The sequence below is a fragment of the Oryzias latipes genome, assembly GCF_053564925.1.
Source record: "Oryzias latipes strain Hd-rR chromosome 1 unlocalized genomic scaffold, Olatipes_Hd-rR_3.1 chr1_Y".
Taxonomy (NCBI): Eukaryota; Metazoa; Chordata; class Actinopteri; order Beloniformes; family Adrianichthyidae; genus Oryzias; species Oryzias latipes.
Genome location: NW_027616335.1, coordinates 6,802,376 through 6,818,729, shown reverse-complemented (window position 1 = coordinate 6,818,729; position 16,354 = coordinate 6,802,376). Strand labels below are relative to the sequence as shown.

The 16,354-nt window shown below is 40.9% G+C and overlaps 1 protein-coding gene across 1 annotated transcript in view; it reads left to right on the top strand.

Annotated features, from left to right (window-relative positions):
• Nucleotides 1–555: 555 nt before the first annotated feature.
• Nucleotides 556–16,354, top strand: part of LOC144990322 (uncharacterized) — a 28,863-nt gene continuing 13,064 nt past the window's right edge. The window contains exon 1 of the mRNA XM_078943505.1: nt 556–963. Within this exon, the coding sequence (XP_078799631.1) occupies nt 792–963 (172 nt within the window). The 5' untranslated portion in view covers nt 556–791. The remainder of the gene's footprint in view (nt 964–16,354) is intronic.

Here is a 16,354-nt window from a genome sequence, read left to right as displayed (position 1 = left end):
TAGCCGCAACCAAAACATTTGAAAGAGTCAGAGGTAGCATAAAGCACGTAGTCATAGTCATCCACACGCACATTGAACACAGAATTCAAGTTTTCCTCCTTCTGGAAGATCATGAAGACCTGTCTGTCTGAGAGAGCGGAATGAATGACGGGGTTCAAACACGCCATTTTGATGGGGATGCGTGTTCGCCCTTCAACCCTCTCCACAAAGAAAACAACGCTCCGTTCATTCGGGCAGCAGATTTAATAGAAGCATGTCCGATTATTTGCCCCGCGGCCAAGGCCACATCCTCCCCGCTGTGCAGGGAGCGGCACCTGTTTAAATGCCGGGTTTCCTGGTAGTGAAGTGAAGTGAGAGCCTTGGCGGCTCCACACCCACCACCCGATAAACCCCCCGAAAACACCACACAACCAAAATAAATGCACCAACAATACACCGTTATCACAGAAAACTAACACCAAAGTGAAAAAGTAAAGAAAAAACAAAGGAAAGACCAACAGAATCGCACACTCCCCAGCTCCTTCAATCACAGTCCTCCCACACAGAAGAAGAAGGAAAAGCGCGGGAGGAGATGCTAGCATCGTTAGCTTGTCGTTGGAAAACGCTGGTGTTTCGTGAGGACGTTTGTGAGTTTTTTCAGACAGAAAGGGGGATACGTGGTTGGTGTCCGAACTCTCAGCAAATTTCAAAGTGCCATAAAGACAACGTTGCTGTGGTTATCGGAGCTGCAGCGTAGGGGACAGCGGTGTTTGTGTGAGTTTAGGCTGAAGATCAGAGCGGTTGCAGTAACCATGTCTTCACTTCAGTCTCTGAGAGAACTGATCAGGGAGAGACTAGCTGCTGCTGCAGAAGAAATCTTCCGACTCTGTGAAGGAACTATCCTCCAGTACGAGCAGGAGCTGTGTCGTCAGCGCAGACTGCTGGATCTCATCTGGAAACCACAGGTTCAGCTGCACGATATAGGTATGTAGGAAAAGTTTTTTTTTTTCTTATGGAGTCCCAAACTGTCCATAATATAATTAATTAATAAATAAATATGACCTTGTGCAAATACAAAAACATGTGTGAAACCTGCACTCAGATTTGAAATTAGCAATTATATTATTAAATATATTTCATTTTGCTTTAAAAGCCTGTTCATTATTTTAAAACAGCTTTTTAATATATTCAGTTTTAATCACATTGAGTATTATTATAATTCTACTGCTTTTTTCAGACACTAAGATTTCAAAATCAATATTTTACGAAATATCTTTGTTTTTATTTCACATTTCTGTTCTTCAGAATGATTTGTTTATTTCATAAGAGCTTTTTCAGCTGAATTAGCTTGTCTGTCAATCAAACCGGAATAGGCGGAGACGCTTTTGTGATTGGCTACTCCTTTACATAGACATAAGCAGTAACACCCTAACTACATCGATCAAAGTTGCAGCAGACAAATTGCTTGTTTCTATTTGATCATCTAATGTCAGCAAAGCCGTGCAATGTCCCCAAAATATGTCATCTTTCTAACTTTTTTTATATAACTTTATTGTTTAAAACAGAATTACAATACAAAACACAATTCTACAAAATAAACTTCAGATATGCCAGGGGAGCATACATATTATAGGCATTTTACATAAAGCGCTTTGGGATTTTATCTAAAATGTAAAGCGCATTCTAAATAAAATTTATTATTATTATTATTATTATTAAAACATTCAGGTTTCTACAACTTTCATATAAACATACAGCTTTCTGATTAAGACTCTTAGAGATGTTACTGATACATTTCAATTTGTTTGATTAACACAGGGGAAAAATAGAAGTTGAAGAAAATTTACATTTATGAATATAACATTTGCCACAAATAATAAGATTGATTATAAGTTTATTATTAGAGTCCAAGTTTTTATTATGAAAGCCAAAAATTATATATTCAAACTTCAGAGTAAAGTTGGGGTGAACATAATTTCTAATAAATTGTAAACACTTTTTCCAAAAAATTCTAATTTTAGTACAATTCCAAAAAAGATGGTTAATTGTTTCTAGATATTCTTTGCAAAAAGTATAATTACGATCAATTGTTTTAATGTATTTTAGCATGAATTGATTAGTGGGGTAAATTATTTTAAAAGAAACTTCTTTCATTTTATTATTTATCATAAATTTTTTGGGTCACACTCCAGACTTTCCTCCAAAAACTGTCAGGAACAAAATGTCTCTAGTAGGTTTTAGTACACGGTACAGAAATGACATCCCTTTGAAACAACACACTTTTTTTGTTGTTGTTCTTGTGGGTAATGGGGTAAATCAAATTTTTCCTGTGGTGGTGTCAGTTGCATCAATAGAGGACATTTCTTTATTGGTAGCAGTTGTTTTAAACATTTGGCATATTTCTTTGGAAACAGCATCAAACACAATGGCATATTCTTTACAGGGCTCCAGACTAACTTTTTTCACTAGGAGCACTGTGGCCCCGAACTGAAAATTAGAAAAATAGAGCCAGCCGTCTGTCTGTCAGCCACAACCTTCCTCATGTTTCTTTTTCTCTGTGACCCACTTTGAAGGCTCAATGTCCCTCAAAAACCCGAGAGGGAAAATAATAACAAAAATAAAATTAGGGGGCCTTTTTATTATTATTATTATTATTATTCTCACCATTAAAATAAGAAAAATATCAGTTTGGTAAAGTTTGAAAGAAATTCACAGATTTAGTCTTCCGGCCTCTATAACTCTTCTGATAAATAAATAGATTTAAATGTGACAACAAGTATCTCAATAATTTTGTAATAACACGGAGAGTAAATTACAAATGCATTTCAAAAGAAAAAAGATAGTTTTTCCCTTTGATGAGAAGTATTCTTTTCCAGACATGTAGCAAGCTTTTTCTGTTGAAGAGCTGAGCCGGAAAGAAGCTAGGGTTAGCAGTATGCTAACACGGGCTAACAACATTAGCTTTGGGTGGTGCTGCAATCTGCATCCTGGCTGCACGTAAACATGTGGGAATAACATCAGCCTTTATTTTGTTGGGACGCGACTGCAAACACTAATCCACGTGATTGTTTGACTGGGGCAGTCCGCATGTGAGCCAGTTTCTTAGTCAGGGCTCCAGACTAACTTTTTTCACTAGGAGCACAGTGGCCCCTAACTGAAAATTTTAGGGGCACAACCAGAAAATTTAGGGGCGCATATCGTAAATCAACATTCTAACCAAATCTACTAATTTCCACTGTATTACTAATAAATACTTTAATAATAGATGCAGAAATTACAATGTGCTGTTTAAAATTCAGTGTCACATTTTATTCTACACTTTTGAAGATGCAACAAGAAGGTAAACTGACAGCACCATCGCTGTCATGACAGTACAAATAAGTAAAGAAAACTGATGGAAATTTATCTTTGTGACACCAAATAGGTGCAGCCAAGATGCACAATAAGCGTGTTTCAGATCACCCAGGAGAACTCAACGCTGCGCAGATCACCTGGTGTGTGACATATATTTTTGTTTTTGCTCCAACATCAACTGTCAATCATCACAAAAATATCGCGAGAAAGGGGTGGGAGCAAGGGGCAAACCTACCCGGACACAGCTGGAAACTGAACTGACTGAAAGCTGCCCTGATGACTACAAAACAATGCATTATGGGACATGTGTCCTGATGGTTTTTGTAGTGCAGTGATTAATTAAAATAATTTAAAATACCAATTCATTAAAAAAGGCTACATACATCACAAAACATTAAAATAATCATAAAATATATAAGAACACAGATCATACTAAGGGGGAGAAGAATATTAAAACTAAATTGAATGTTAAGGACAACTCCAATTTCCTGTTCTCTTTCAGTCTTGCTGCAGATTCGCTTTCATCTCACAGCCACCCCGTCTGGTCTCCCCAATGATCCAGGCGAGGTGCTGGTTCATCTCAAACACGTCTATCGTTGCATTTTCCCTACGTATTTTCAGTGAGTCTAAAACTAATGTTGTTTTTGCTCGAGCGTGTTTAAAGTTCAAACCCTGTTAGCTGTCACGCATGTAGGTGTGGGACATTTATTCTCCTCAGCTGACCCGACTCCCGCGGGACGGGAGCGGTGAGCTGCCGTAACGACATAACCGTTTGATGCGCCGCCGTAACCAAAACCTAAACCTTCCTCCGGGTCTGTGCGGCCCAGAGAAAAGTTCAGCACGGACTGCATGTATGTAGAAAATTACGAGCGAATAAATACGTTATAAAGGAAAGTAAGGAACTCCTTAATGTGGTCCGGGGAAGGGGCTGTCAGGTGTCCTGCTTTCAAGCCCGGTCATTGTCACGCGCCCAATAGTCATATACCCCACTGTGATTGGTTGCTTTGTCAGCTCCGCGCACGACAATGTAAAATTGTCATTCAGACAAACTGGCGGGCTGCAGTAACACTAAACCTTTATATTAAGGCGGGGACAGCAAAATATCATCTTGGGGGCCGCAAATAGCCTGCGGGCCGCGAGTTTGAGACCCCTGCTGTACACTCTGGCACTGGTACACTAGCCGCAGGTCGGAAGAACGAATCAATAGTTCGCTTACCCATAGTTCAGACGCACATATCAGGTTGTGATATTTGTCTCCGTTTCCTTCCCACAGATGTTTACGCGCACTCGATTATCTATAGGTCCCTCCCCCTCCACGCATTTTAGCCACTCACAGTGGCTTTCCCTATTCTTCTCACACGCAGTGGCCGCCTCACAGACAGGTATCACGCGAGTATGTACGTGCTCGCGTTTCATGAGTATGTGCTCGAGTGTGTGTGTCTGCCTGCGTGCGTGTGCGCTCGCGTCTCATTGATTATTTCATTGATCATTGACGTGCCCCTTCCAAGTTTAATGTATAAAAAATACGAAGAGTGGGGGAGGCAAATTTACTGGTCGCGCGTGTGCGACTGGATGTAAAATTCAGTCGCACACTCTCACATTTTGGTCGCAATATGCGACCAATTGCTCGCAGTCTGGAGCCCTGTTAGTAGCGCTTGATGGATTTTGTGACTGAACTATTGTGGGATCGCTGCCAGCAGCAGGAGGAGACACACGAGGCAATCCGGGCCTTATAAACGCTCTAGTGGTCTTCTGCCATGGACTTGACAGGCCACGGGGCATGCAGTCGCCATGATCATGTTTGTTTATAATTCCTTTTTTGGTCACGTGGTTAGTTAAGACGTCATTTAGGCGCACCTGTCACCTGTGTTAGTTTGGTTTGGTGGTTTGATACAGAGAGGGTGCACAGGGCCCAGAATTTTTTGTTGTCCTCTTTTATACTTGATTATGAACTCTGCTTTGATGGATCACATCATATGTGTCATCCGTGGCAACGATGAAGTGGAATAAATCACGACACACAAACGTAGTGGATTTCTTGGTCATATTTTGTGGAGCGCCTAGCAAACAGGATCTGCCACAGCTAGCAGCTCATGAACCCGCAGCTGCTACAGGGCAGTTAGCAACTTACTGACGACACTATTAATTAATAAATAAACATGATGACACTAAGTGTAACTAAAGAAATCCGATTTTTGATGTCATTTATATTTTGAGGATTCGAACAAAAAACAATTAAATGAAACATGCGTGACCCATGACAGTCAGCTGCGCTCGAATTACTGAACAGCTTCAAGCATTTGTGGCGCCTGCAGACTTTCATTCAGCTCATTTAGGTGGCCTGTCAGTCATATCCACCAAAAAGTGCAGCTTTTCCAGCCACTCAGTATCTTCCAGTTGCGGGTAGTTCAGGTCTTTGCTTTTCAGGAATGTTTTCACGTGTTCTAAACACACGACAAAGTGACGCATAACGTCACCCCTGGACAACCATCGGACTGTGTTGTGTAGCAGGAGATCAGAATATTCGCTTTCAACTTCATCAAGCAATGCACGGAACTGACGGCGGTTCCATTTACATCAGCCTCCTGTTTAGCGGTCTGCTGAAAGTGAAAAACAAAAAAAGCACTGCTGGTAGAAACGTGTGTCGTAAGCTATGACGCAGATCTCTGTTGACAGAAATGTTGAAGTTTAATATAATGACCCAACCGGACCGTAACCTAAGCGGAGATGCAGCAGCCAAACCACTTTTCTGGAAACTTCTCTGGAGAGCTGTCCGTGTCTCACACACCGCACAACCCGGGACAGTCTCAGAGATAAATAAACAGCAGGAGAGGCAAAATCTCCTTCACAATAGTAAGTCCATTTATTTGAGCACACACACACAGGCCAAACAGCATGGACCTGACTTCAGTTCACAACACTCTTACTCAAGGTTTTACCCCAAAACTCCCACTTCCCATGAGCCTTAGGGGCTGTAGTGGCGGTCATGTGCATTTTAGGTCTGTTTGCAGCAGGGGATTGTGGGACGCGGTTTCCTGATCTAATTAGGGCTCAACATGAGCGTTTGTTTGCTCACGTTTCTTTTCATATGGCAGTCTTGTTGTTCCACCTTAGTTTGTTCTTCCTGTTATGTTTGTTTCTTTTTGTTGTACCACAAGTGTGGAAGGAGGAGAAGTTGATGATTTCTGTGCAATGTTCGATGTGTTGCGTGTTCGGAAGAAACGGGACTTGTGGTGTCGAAGAGGAAAGTGAGATGCACTCAGCTTCCCTCACTACCCCCACCTCTTCAAGACTGTGCAGAGTTGTGATGTTCTCCAGCGCAGCCTGTTGATTGGCAGTTCAAAAAGATAGCTTGGCTCTCGTTTTCCAGCTACAAGTGACGTACTTGCTGGGCGTTACAATTTTAATTCTACAAGTTCTTACAGCATTGGAAAACGTTAAGAATATTTGTGAATATTTGTTTTCCCTCCTACAGAAACCATATTAGAACCATATTAGAACAAAAAATATATTTCTGTCCCCCATCTTTTTACATTTTCAAACATTTTAAAAAATGCTCCAGGGAGCCACCAGGGCAGCGCTGCTCCGGAGCGGGTTGCCGACCCCTTGATTAGACCATCTACCTGACAATGCCTCAACCGGCGTCTGCTCCATGCGTTTATGTTTCTCACCATAGCAGCAGTCTGGACAGCATAGGTTTTAACGGTAGTACTACTCATATTTATCATGCTTATGGATACTGTATTTTAACGGTACTCTTATCAATACTTTTTGAGGACGAAAAATAAACAAATAAATAAATAAATAACAAATTAAGAACCTTTTTGTGGAGATGACCTCATTACCGTGATGATGCGGTGATGCGGTTATCTTCACAGCCCTAGTGTCACGATTCTCCAAATCCTCTATTCGATTGCATTTTCGATTCTAAGGTCACAGTTCGATTCGATTCTTGATTTTTACATTTATTCTTTTTAAAGCACAGATTGTCATGTTTTAAACTAGACTTTAATGCAATAGAATATCTGACCTTTGTTTGCAATGTACTACACTACATTGTCAAATTTAAAACTTTTATTAACAACATAATGTTTCAATGGCTTATATCTTTAGTCAATTCAATGTTTTAAAATAAACTTCCATCCAGTTTCTCTTTTGTAAGTGCAGTCTTCTTCACAAAAGATGACATTCAAGTTCACAACAAAACACCCAAAACCAATAAAACAGACATAACGATAGTCTCTGAACAATTAAGTGTCAAACTATTTCTGAACAGATGAACATATACCACACTGATGTATTGTATTTTTTTTAATGTATTTTTTTCAAGGTCTGCTCAGACCTTCAATAACTTTCTCTTTCACATTATAGTACATGGAGGGAATCAGTGTAGCTGTGAGATGCGTTCTACTTGGGATTTCGTAGCGGGGCTCTAGCACGCTAAATGCCTAAAACCAGAGTTTTTACACCACTGAATAAGGTCGCATGTCCGCGGCTATGAATACTCCTACCGCACGCGAAATTGCATTTGCACGAGTTGAGTTGCTTGGAAGTTTAATTCCAAATGAAGACGGAAGAATAGTTTGTGTAGTTGTTGGTTTACAGATAAAACTATGTTTTTGTGGTGCCTGCGGAGATGCCCTGCATGTTAGTCGTGTTGCCCGTGAGAGAATACGGTACACGCACATACATAGCCCAGCTTGCAAACCATTGTTTTTTTTGTCGACAACGTGAACGTTGTCAACACAACTCCAGGGGTTGACATAGCCCAGAAATTTGCACTGGCCCACAGGGCCAGTAGTTTTTGAAAGTTACTGGCCCTGCCTGAAAGTTACTGGCCCGACACCGCGCATAGCGGGACCCGCCGCTCCGCAGGTGCTTGCAACTTTAGGGGGGTCCGGGGGCATGCCCCCCCGGAAACTTTTAATATGGTGCAATTTGGTGCATTCTGGTGACATCACTTATTTCTACACTTTTCAATGACTGAAAATAGAGCATATCAAACTTAAATCTGCTCTAGTCTGTTTCAGATGTTTTGAAGAGAGCACTGCAGTGTAGTAGGTAACACTAGTTCAGAAGTTTTCATGGTGCTTTTAACGGCAAATATCGCAATAAATCATAAACCTTAAATGTGTTAAAACAATTTAATGGCAGCTTGAACCATTTAACGAATCAAATAAATCCTTTAATGCATTTGACCAATCGGATGGACGCCTTCACATTGTTGACCAATCAGATGGAGCCCTGTTATGTTAGATGTTTGTAACCTATGTCAACGTGGGTCATTTGGAGTATAATTTTTAAACTGGGAATGGTTATTTGGTTATTTTACTGTTTGTTTATATACCGCAAATTATATCGTTATCGCAATTTTAATCTCTGATATCGCATATCGCGAGTTTTCCTCATATTGTGCAGGTCTAACTGAGATCATTCAGCTAACTAGAAATACTTACTGCTTACAGTGTTGTAAAGAAAAACAAAATTAAGTAGTTTAACATTCTACTGCATTTGAGTCTGAGATTCAGGTATTTGGAGTTGCCTTTGATTCTTTGACATTCAGCTTAAAGCTTAGTGGATACAGTTTCATCTTCAATGCATTCATTAAATATCTTGCTGTCCATACTACTAATTAATAACTACTAACATATTCCTATCTATTCCTGCCATGTCTTCCACATCTCTGACATGCTTCAGTCTCTCTTCAGTGACGGTGTCGGATTTATAATCAAATGTAATAATAACCCACTGGCTTGTTCCTTCGTTGTTGCTGTTTAACATTGTTTTGTATTGAATTGTTACATTCAATAAAGTCTGAAAAAAAAAAGTAGTGAGCGCGTGCCGCGTGGTGCTCGGCAGTGAAAGCCGCGCGCGCGCAGGCGGGAGAGAAGGAGAAGTGATCAAAGGTTTCCCATAGAAACCCTTGAAGTCTGAACACAGGACTAGCAGAAAAACTAAATTATGAAGACGAGGTAAATGTACACGTTTTCGCAAAATTTACTTTATTGAAAAAGGTGAAGAATATATAAACCGTTAGATATTTTAGTGGCCCGAGCGGACAAGTGAAAAGTAAAGTCTTGTGGTCCGCACTGCTCGAAAAACAGGACCGGGCCAGCGGACAAATGGCTATGTCGAGCCCTGCAACTCACTGGAAATCCAAAATACCTCCACACCAGCGACTTCTGTGAAAGAGGAGGGGATTCGAGTTCTGTCAATGGGTCTCCTGCATCTGCAGTTGCCATGCTATCTTTTGAGTGGCTGTTAGAGGAGGATGACTTGCAGCACTTCTTTTTTTCAAACTTTATTAACAAATAGACTTGCAGCACTTTTTCGCTTGGCAAGTAACCAGACGCAACATGGGGGCATGGCAGCATCGACGATTCCATTTTTTTATTCGAAGTTCGAGACTGTGACGTAATTTCGATCGATTTCAATTTAAATTCGAAATCGTGACACCCCTACTCATTATGCAACAGCATTGTTTTTTTAACGAAACATTTTACTTTATACATGATAATGTTACAGTACAAACCTGGAATGCACGTGGATGTGCTAGACCAGGGGTCAACAACCTGTACCTCTCAAAGAGCCATTTGGATCAGTTTCCCACTGAGATGAAAGCACAGGGAGCCGCAACACTAACGCTGTGTCCGAATTACTGCCCTTACCCCTAACTACTAAAACCCTATATAGTGCGGCACTATATAGTTCTCTATATAGTTCTCTGAATTTTCAAAGCAATTCAGACACCCGTGCTCACTAGTTTTCTCTTTCGGGTGTTTTCAAATGGCGCTTGGCACGAAAACAAAGTGGCGCATTACCGCCACCACCTGGTCTGGAGGGGAACTACTTCTATTTAACGCGGAGAATGACACCCATTTGTCAAAGTAAAAATATAATAAATATGAACATTTTATGAAGACTATTTATGAATCTGCTGTGTTCTGATCATGGAAAACGTGGCTGATTTATAAATAATAAAATTACAAACACATTGGTGTAGATTTTATGTATTTGTTGAGAAATAAACCCTCAAGTCATTAGTCCATGGCAATATTTATTTTTGTGCCGCTGAAAGATTTACGGGCTCTTGCGAGGAGGCATTTTTTTTCTGTAGTTTTCTCTTCTACCTTATTGAAAATAGCTTTATATATGAATCTGTCCGTGTTCCTGGCAATAATTCAAACGTTTTTCATGGGATCAAACCAAAAACGAGCAGATATGCAGCATCACAGGGCGGCAAGGAGAAGCAGACGTCTCAGAAGATTCCTTCTGGATGCCCCTGACCAGACATGAACAACTTGTGAGTTAAACTTAAAGTTTTTTTATTAGTTCAGTTTAAGCATTTGTTACCAATTGTGCTCAAGGTTACACAGTCTGCTGGGTAAGAGTTTAACATTCTTTTTCAACACTGGACTATGAACTGTATAGTCTAACTACATGAAACACTTGTGAGATCAAAGTTTAGTATTTTTTATTCAGAGTCAAACCATATCACTTGTTTTAAACAAAAATACTTTAATTTTTAAATATTTATATAAAAATCCAAAAACCCAGCAAAAAAAAAAAAACACGAGATTTTCCAGCATTTATAAATACGTCATAAACTAAAATGTAAGACATCAGAATAAAATGAAACATTCAAAAAAAAATCAGATTTAATTTTCTCAATGAAATAATTATTTTTCTATTTTACAGGGTCTTCCACGTCTCTACTGCTTTGCCAACATAAAGGTGTCTGTCGTGGCCCTTCACGCTGACGGTCAGTCCGACACAAGACCAGACCGGCAGACCCGCAGATCGGTTGACCCGCAGGACCATTGAGCATCTGGTGGAGCAGCTTCGTGTTCCTCACACTCTGGGGGGGGTATAGGAGACTGAGGTCCTGGTGTTTCTTTTCTGGCTGTCGTGTGGCACATCTTACGGTGTGGTAACCAGGGCCTTTGACATGCCACGGTCCACTGTGAGTGACATTGTCCACAGGACGGCGGACCGCATCCTCCAGCTGATGAGCAGGGTCATCCAGCATCCCAGTGGGAATGAACTGCCATTAGTCACCTCTGGTTTTTTAGCAGCTTGCTTGGTCTTCCACCTTCCAAAAGGTCGTAGGGAGCATTGATGGCTGCCACTGAAGAACAAAAGGCCCTAAAAGAAAATGCAGCTTGTTATTTTAACAGGAAGCTTTTTTATTCCATTCAACTGCAGGCTGTACGTGACTAATGCCAAATTTAGAGATATTTTTGTTGGGAATCAAGGATCAGTCCACAGTTCACAGGTTCTACGTAAAAGCCCAATTTATGTAAATAAAAGATTACCCACCTGAAGGATCCTTTTGGGTGATGGTGGGTATCCCTGCATTGCTCATCCCATCACGCTGCTGACACCCTACAGGGAACCCATGAGGAATGCGGTTCAGGCCCGTTACAACCAGCACCACGCCAAGGCACGCTCTGTGGTGGAGAGAGAGCATTTGGCAGATGAGGAGGAAAGCAATATTTCTGGGGGCACTGGAAGTAAAACCAACCTTTGCAATGAAAATCATTGCCTGCAGTTCAGTTCTGCACAATCTGTGCATCAGCAAAGGAGACTGCTGGGAGCCACAGCAGGACGACACCAGGAACCAGTAGGACGGGTAAAGTGGCGTCCGTCTGCGAGGACAAATCTTTGCATTCCTTTCAGCTCCAACTGTGACACACATGACTCTAGAAGACCAGGATTATTGTTAAGATGTATAAAAATAAATGTTAACATATAAAACGAAAATGTAAATATGTACATTTGATATTTATATGAACATTCTTTTGAGATTGTTAAAAATGGCTCAGATTTAAATAATACATGTAAATAATTCATTTTTGTTCCTGCATTTATTAAACAAATTGCAAAAACAATGACGACGTTACATTTTGTGAACAATATTTTAAACTCAGGTAAGCTTAACAGACTCTCCTGTCACTCTTTGTCCCTTCGTGCTCTTTCCTCCTCTCCTCTTTCAACAACAACCTTAACCCCAACATGACATCGATTACAGTTTAATGATAAATAAATACAAATCTGATCAAGTGTCTCTTATCCCATCCGGCACGAGCTTGCCTGAAAACAAACAGTCTATCTTTCTCCATCCACAGATGGATCAGATTTTCCTTATCCTCGTCAGTCCCTACATATATAAACACATTTAAAAAATGTGTTAATAACTTATTACTACGGTTAGAACTCACTCATTTTTTTATGTAATATCAACAGCGTTTGTTTTTAGCATTCGGCGCTAATTCGCGCTAGCGTTAGCTTTAGCATTACCGAAATTGATGAGCTTCAAAACAATGTAGATAGTCGATTGAGGAATATAACATATTAAACACATCATCTTATGTATTTACAAATATATTTTACAACAGATACTTGATATACTTACATTTTAAGTCCTCTTTCTCGCGCAACCGTCCGCCATCTTCGAATAATTCAAACGCAGTGTATTGTGGGTCACACACAATGCATTCTGGTATGAACGCAGTGCATTCTGGGCAATATTCGCCGATCGAGTGAGCATCGATCCACACTGTTTTTTCGTAGAGAATTCTGGGAAATTTCTAGTGCACATGATTTGTGAACTGTAGATTCGGACAGCACTACAAAATGGCGACTGCACTATATAGTGCACTATATAGGGGTTAGGGCGGTAATTCGGACACAGCCTAAGTGTGTTAGAAAAAATGTTTTTGCCGATATATTGTGATAGTTCATTTGGCCATACTTGTATTGATTCAAAATGATGTCAGGATATTTATTTAATTATTTAATTATTTGTATTCTTTATGAGAGTGATGTTTCCTTTGATCTTTTGTCAATTTTCCACAACCTTGAATATAATTTTCTGTCTGTCAAACACCCAGAGTTCAGATGAGTGAGATGATGGAAACAAATTCACTTTGATGCAGACTCCTTTCTATTTTCCTTTTTTTCTTTTTTAAATCCAGTAAACCCAATCAATTATATTAATTTAATGGATGACAACTAGGCCTGCACAATATACCGTAAATTTATCGTTATTGCAACATGAAGCTGTGCAATATGCATACCGCAAAAGATGGCGAAAATCGCAGTAAATGGTTACCTTAAATGTGCTAAAACAATCTCATGGCAGCTCGAAATATTGAGCAAATGAAATAAATCACTTTATGCATTTAACCAATCAGAAGGACCCGTTTCCGTTGTTGATCTTTCAGATGAGCCCTTTTATGTTAGATGTTTGCCTCCTACGTCCTCCTACTGACAAGGGTCAGTTGGAGTACAAATTTTAAACTGTTGCAGTGAAATGGAAATGATGTTTTTGGTTGTTTTGCTATTTGTTCATATACCGCAAATTATATCATTATGGCAATATTAATCACCAATATCGCATATCGCGTGTTTTCCTCATATCGTGCAGCCCCAATGACAACTATGTTTTATTAGGAAGCAGCTGTTAGTTTGTTGTGGGGTCTAGAATCATAAGCGGTGGGTCTAAGCCCCGCCCCCGCCTCTCTCCATCATATGGTCAACGTAGCAGCAAGGTGACAGGATAGTGGGGACGCCCTGATGCAAATTTAATTAATTTTATGCGAAAATAGGTGGTCTTATTCTAGCGGGATGAAAGTCATTTTTGTTTTGTTTTCGGGCGCTCACGTGTCCCCTACAAGATCAGCACTGACTCTGCCGGCGTTCACAGCTGCAGACCCGCCCCCTCCGTCAGTCAATGTGCTTATGCTGCTCTCTTCCTTCTACCTGCTTGGTACTACTTGACGGTGTTAAAGGTACCACGACACTCTTACATTAACATGATAGTTATTTTACAAAAACACAGAGAGCCGCAGCACAGTGAGAAAAGAGCCGCATTTTGGACCATTTGGCTCTTTCCGCCATCGTATATCTTTGGTAGCATTCCTGTGTGCACATGCTGTCTGAACAACTGCTTTGCCCCCTGTGCACACAAATAGACAGACAGACCTCTCCTCTTCAGCAAGAAAAGCGAAAATAATATAATCATAAATTACGGAAAATCGACTGACTTGTACAGTTACATATGGAAGATAAAGTTTATATCTTGTGGGACACAAAAAAAGCGACTTCTCCAGTACCGATAGCAGAACCGTTGAGGTCAGATCTTATCGATACTGCAGTCATGAAGAATTTTGCCCCGGGGCTCGTTTAATACCGGGGTCCGGTACCCATCCCTACCACTGATCACTTTCAGTCAGCATACATCTTGCCATATCAAAAAGGGTGTGACAGCTCCGCTCTGCAGTGCCATTCTAATATGGCGAGTATGGAGCCAATGTCTTATGTCCAGTGCAATACTTATTCAAAAAGCTGTTCAGTAGACTTATTACTATTGTACTGAGTTTACCAGAAAACTGGAGGTCCAGGAAACTACACAGAAACCTTTCTGCAGCAAGAACAGCATAATTCTTATTCTCTATGAAATACACTTAGATTGCACTATAAAAGTCTACAGTAAATGAAACTATATATCTGTGACCATCTCTGGACTCTGGGTGCAGTGGGATAGCCAAGTCAGTATGAACAAGCTTTGAAGACCTTTTACCTCTTACATCTGGCTCTCTATTTCTGGTTTGGTAAAGTTTGCCCTCAGTGCACACTTCACATATTAAAAGTTTATTAGTTGAACTCTTGGTTTTCATACCATCAACATTTTGCCCCTTCTGAATGCATGGTTACAGTGTCCCAGAATTTAATGCCATGTATTCATATCAAAGCATTCCTTAACATTGGTCATCACATTGATTAACAGAGGTTCTATCAGTACTTGTGTGTAAACAATATAGCCTACTTCTGTGAATCAATACGTCCTTCCTTTTTTGGAAGATCACAGTCACTCTGCCAGCTCTTGCTGTTTCCCCAATAAGATGTCCTGAAGATGGGTAGCATGAGATGTACAAGGCCTACTTCAATACAGCCTTCACACTTCTGCCTCTGCTGTCACTCAGACAGACCTCTGCGTCACCGCGATGCTCCGCCACCCCTTTACACTTTGTGCCATCAGCCAGCTCCACACAGTGAGATTTGGCCTGGAAGTTTTCATCAAAACGCCTGAACCTCCAGAGATCAGTGATGATATGTGAAGTTGCTCCACAGTCGACCATCAGGCCCTTCTGGTTGATGCCTGTTCCCCTCGTTCACTCAGAGAGTGAACTCTGTATCCTGGTTTTCTGTCTCACAGCAGGCTTAGCGTGCATCATCTTGTTCTCTGTGCTGTTTGCGTCTGCAGGTGCTTTCCTGGTGCATGGTGCTCCTGCACAAGCTGCACCAAAGCTTACGCTGGCAGGTTCTGGCCAGATGTCCCTTTAGGCCGCATATGAAGCATAAGAAGTCCGTTGTCGCCTTCTCTGCTCCTCGCTCAGGCCGGCATGTTGCCCTCTCTGGTGCATGCAAGCCTCACGTTGTCACCTGCTGCAGTCGCACGCCTCTTTTCAGTGTCCTCCTATCTCTAAAGCTTTGTTTTAAACTCAGCAAATGACAAGGTCTCACCTTGTTGTCTTACATCGATTGCAAATGGTTGGAACGATTCAGGTAACCCCTTCAGTACAATGGCAACCAGCAGACCATCGCTCCGGGTTTCACCAGCGTTTCTCAAGGCCGTGATCACAATCTCAGCATAAATTATATATTCTGTCACACTTTCTGTCACACTTTTTTTCAGTGATGTCAGTTCAGTATAAAGACTGATGAAAGGAGGCTTACCTCATTTTAATAATAGTCTCTCAGGATCTGTAGCGCATTGTGCCCCTCATTTGCTGCATTGCGCATTACCAGCAACAGGCTCTTGTCATCTAGAACAGTGTTTTTCAACCAGTGTGCCGCGGCACACTAGTGTGCCGTGGGAGATGGTCAAGTGTGCCGTGGAAAATTGCCCTCATTAACTGATCTAAAAGCATTTCCCATCTCCAGGATTTCAGCTCTTTGTTCATCCAAACAGGTCCTGATAAAACACTGAGTAGTTAGGAATATAAACGATCATAAA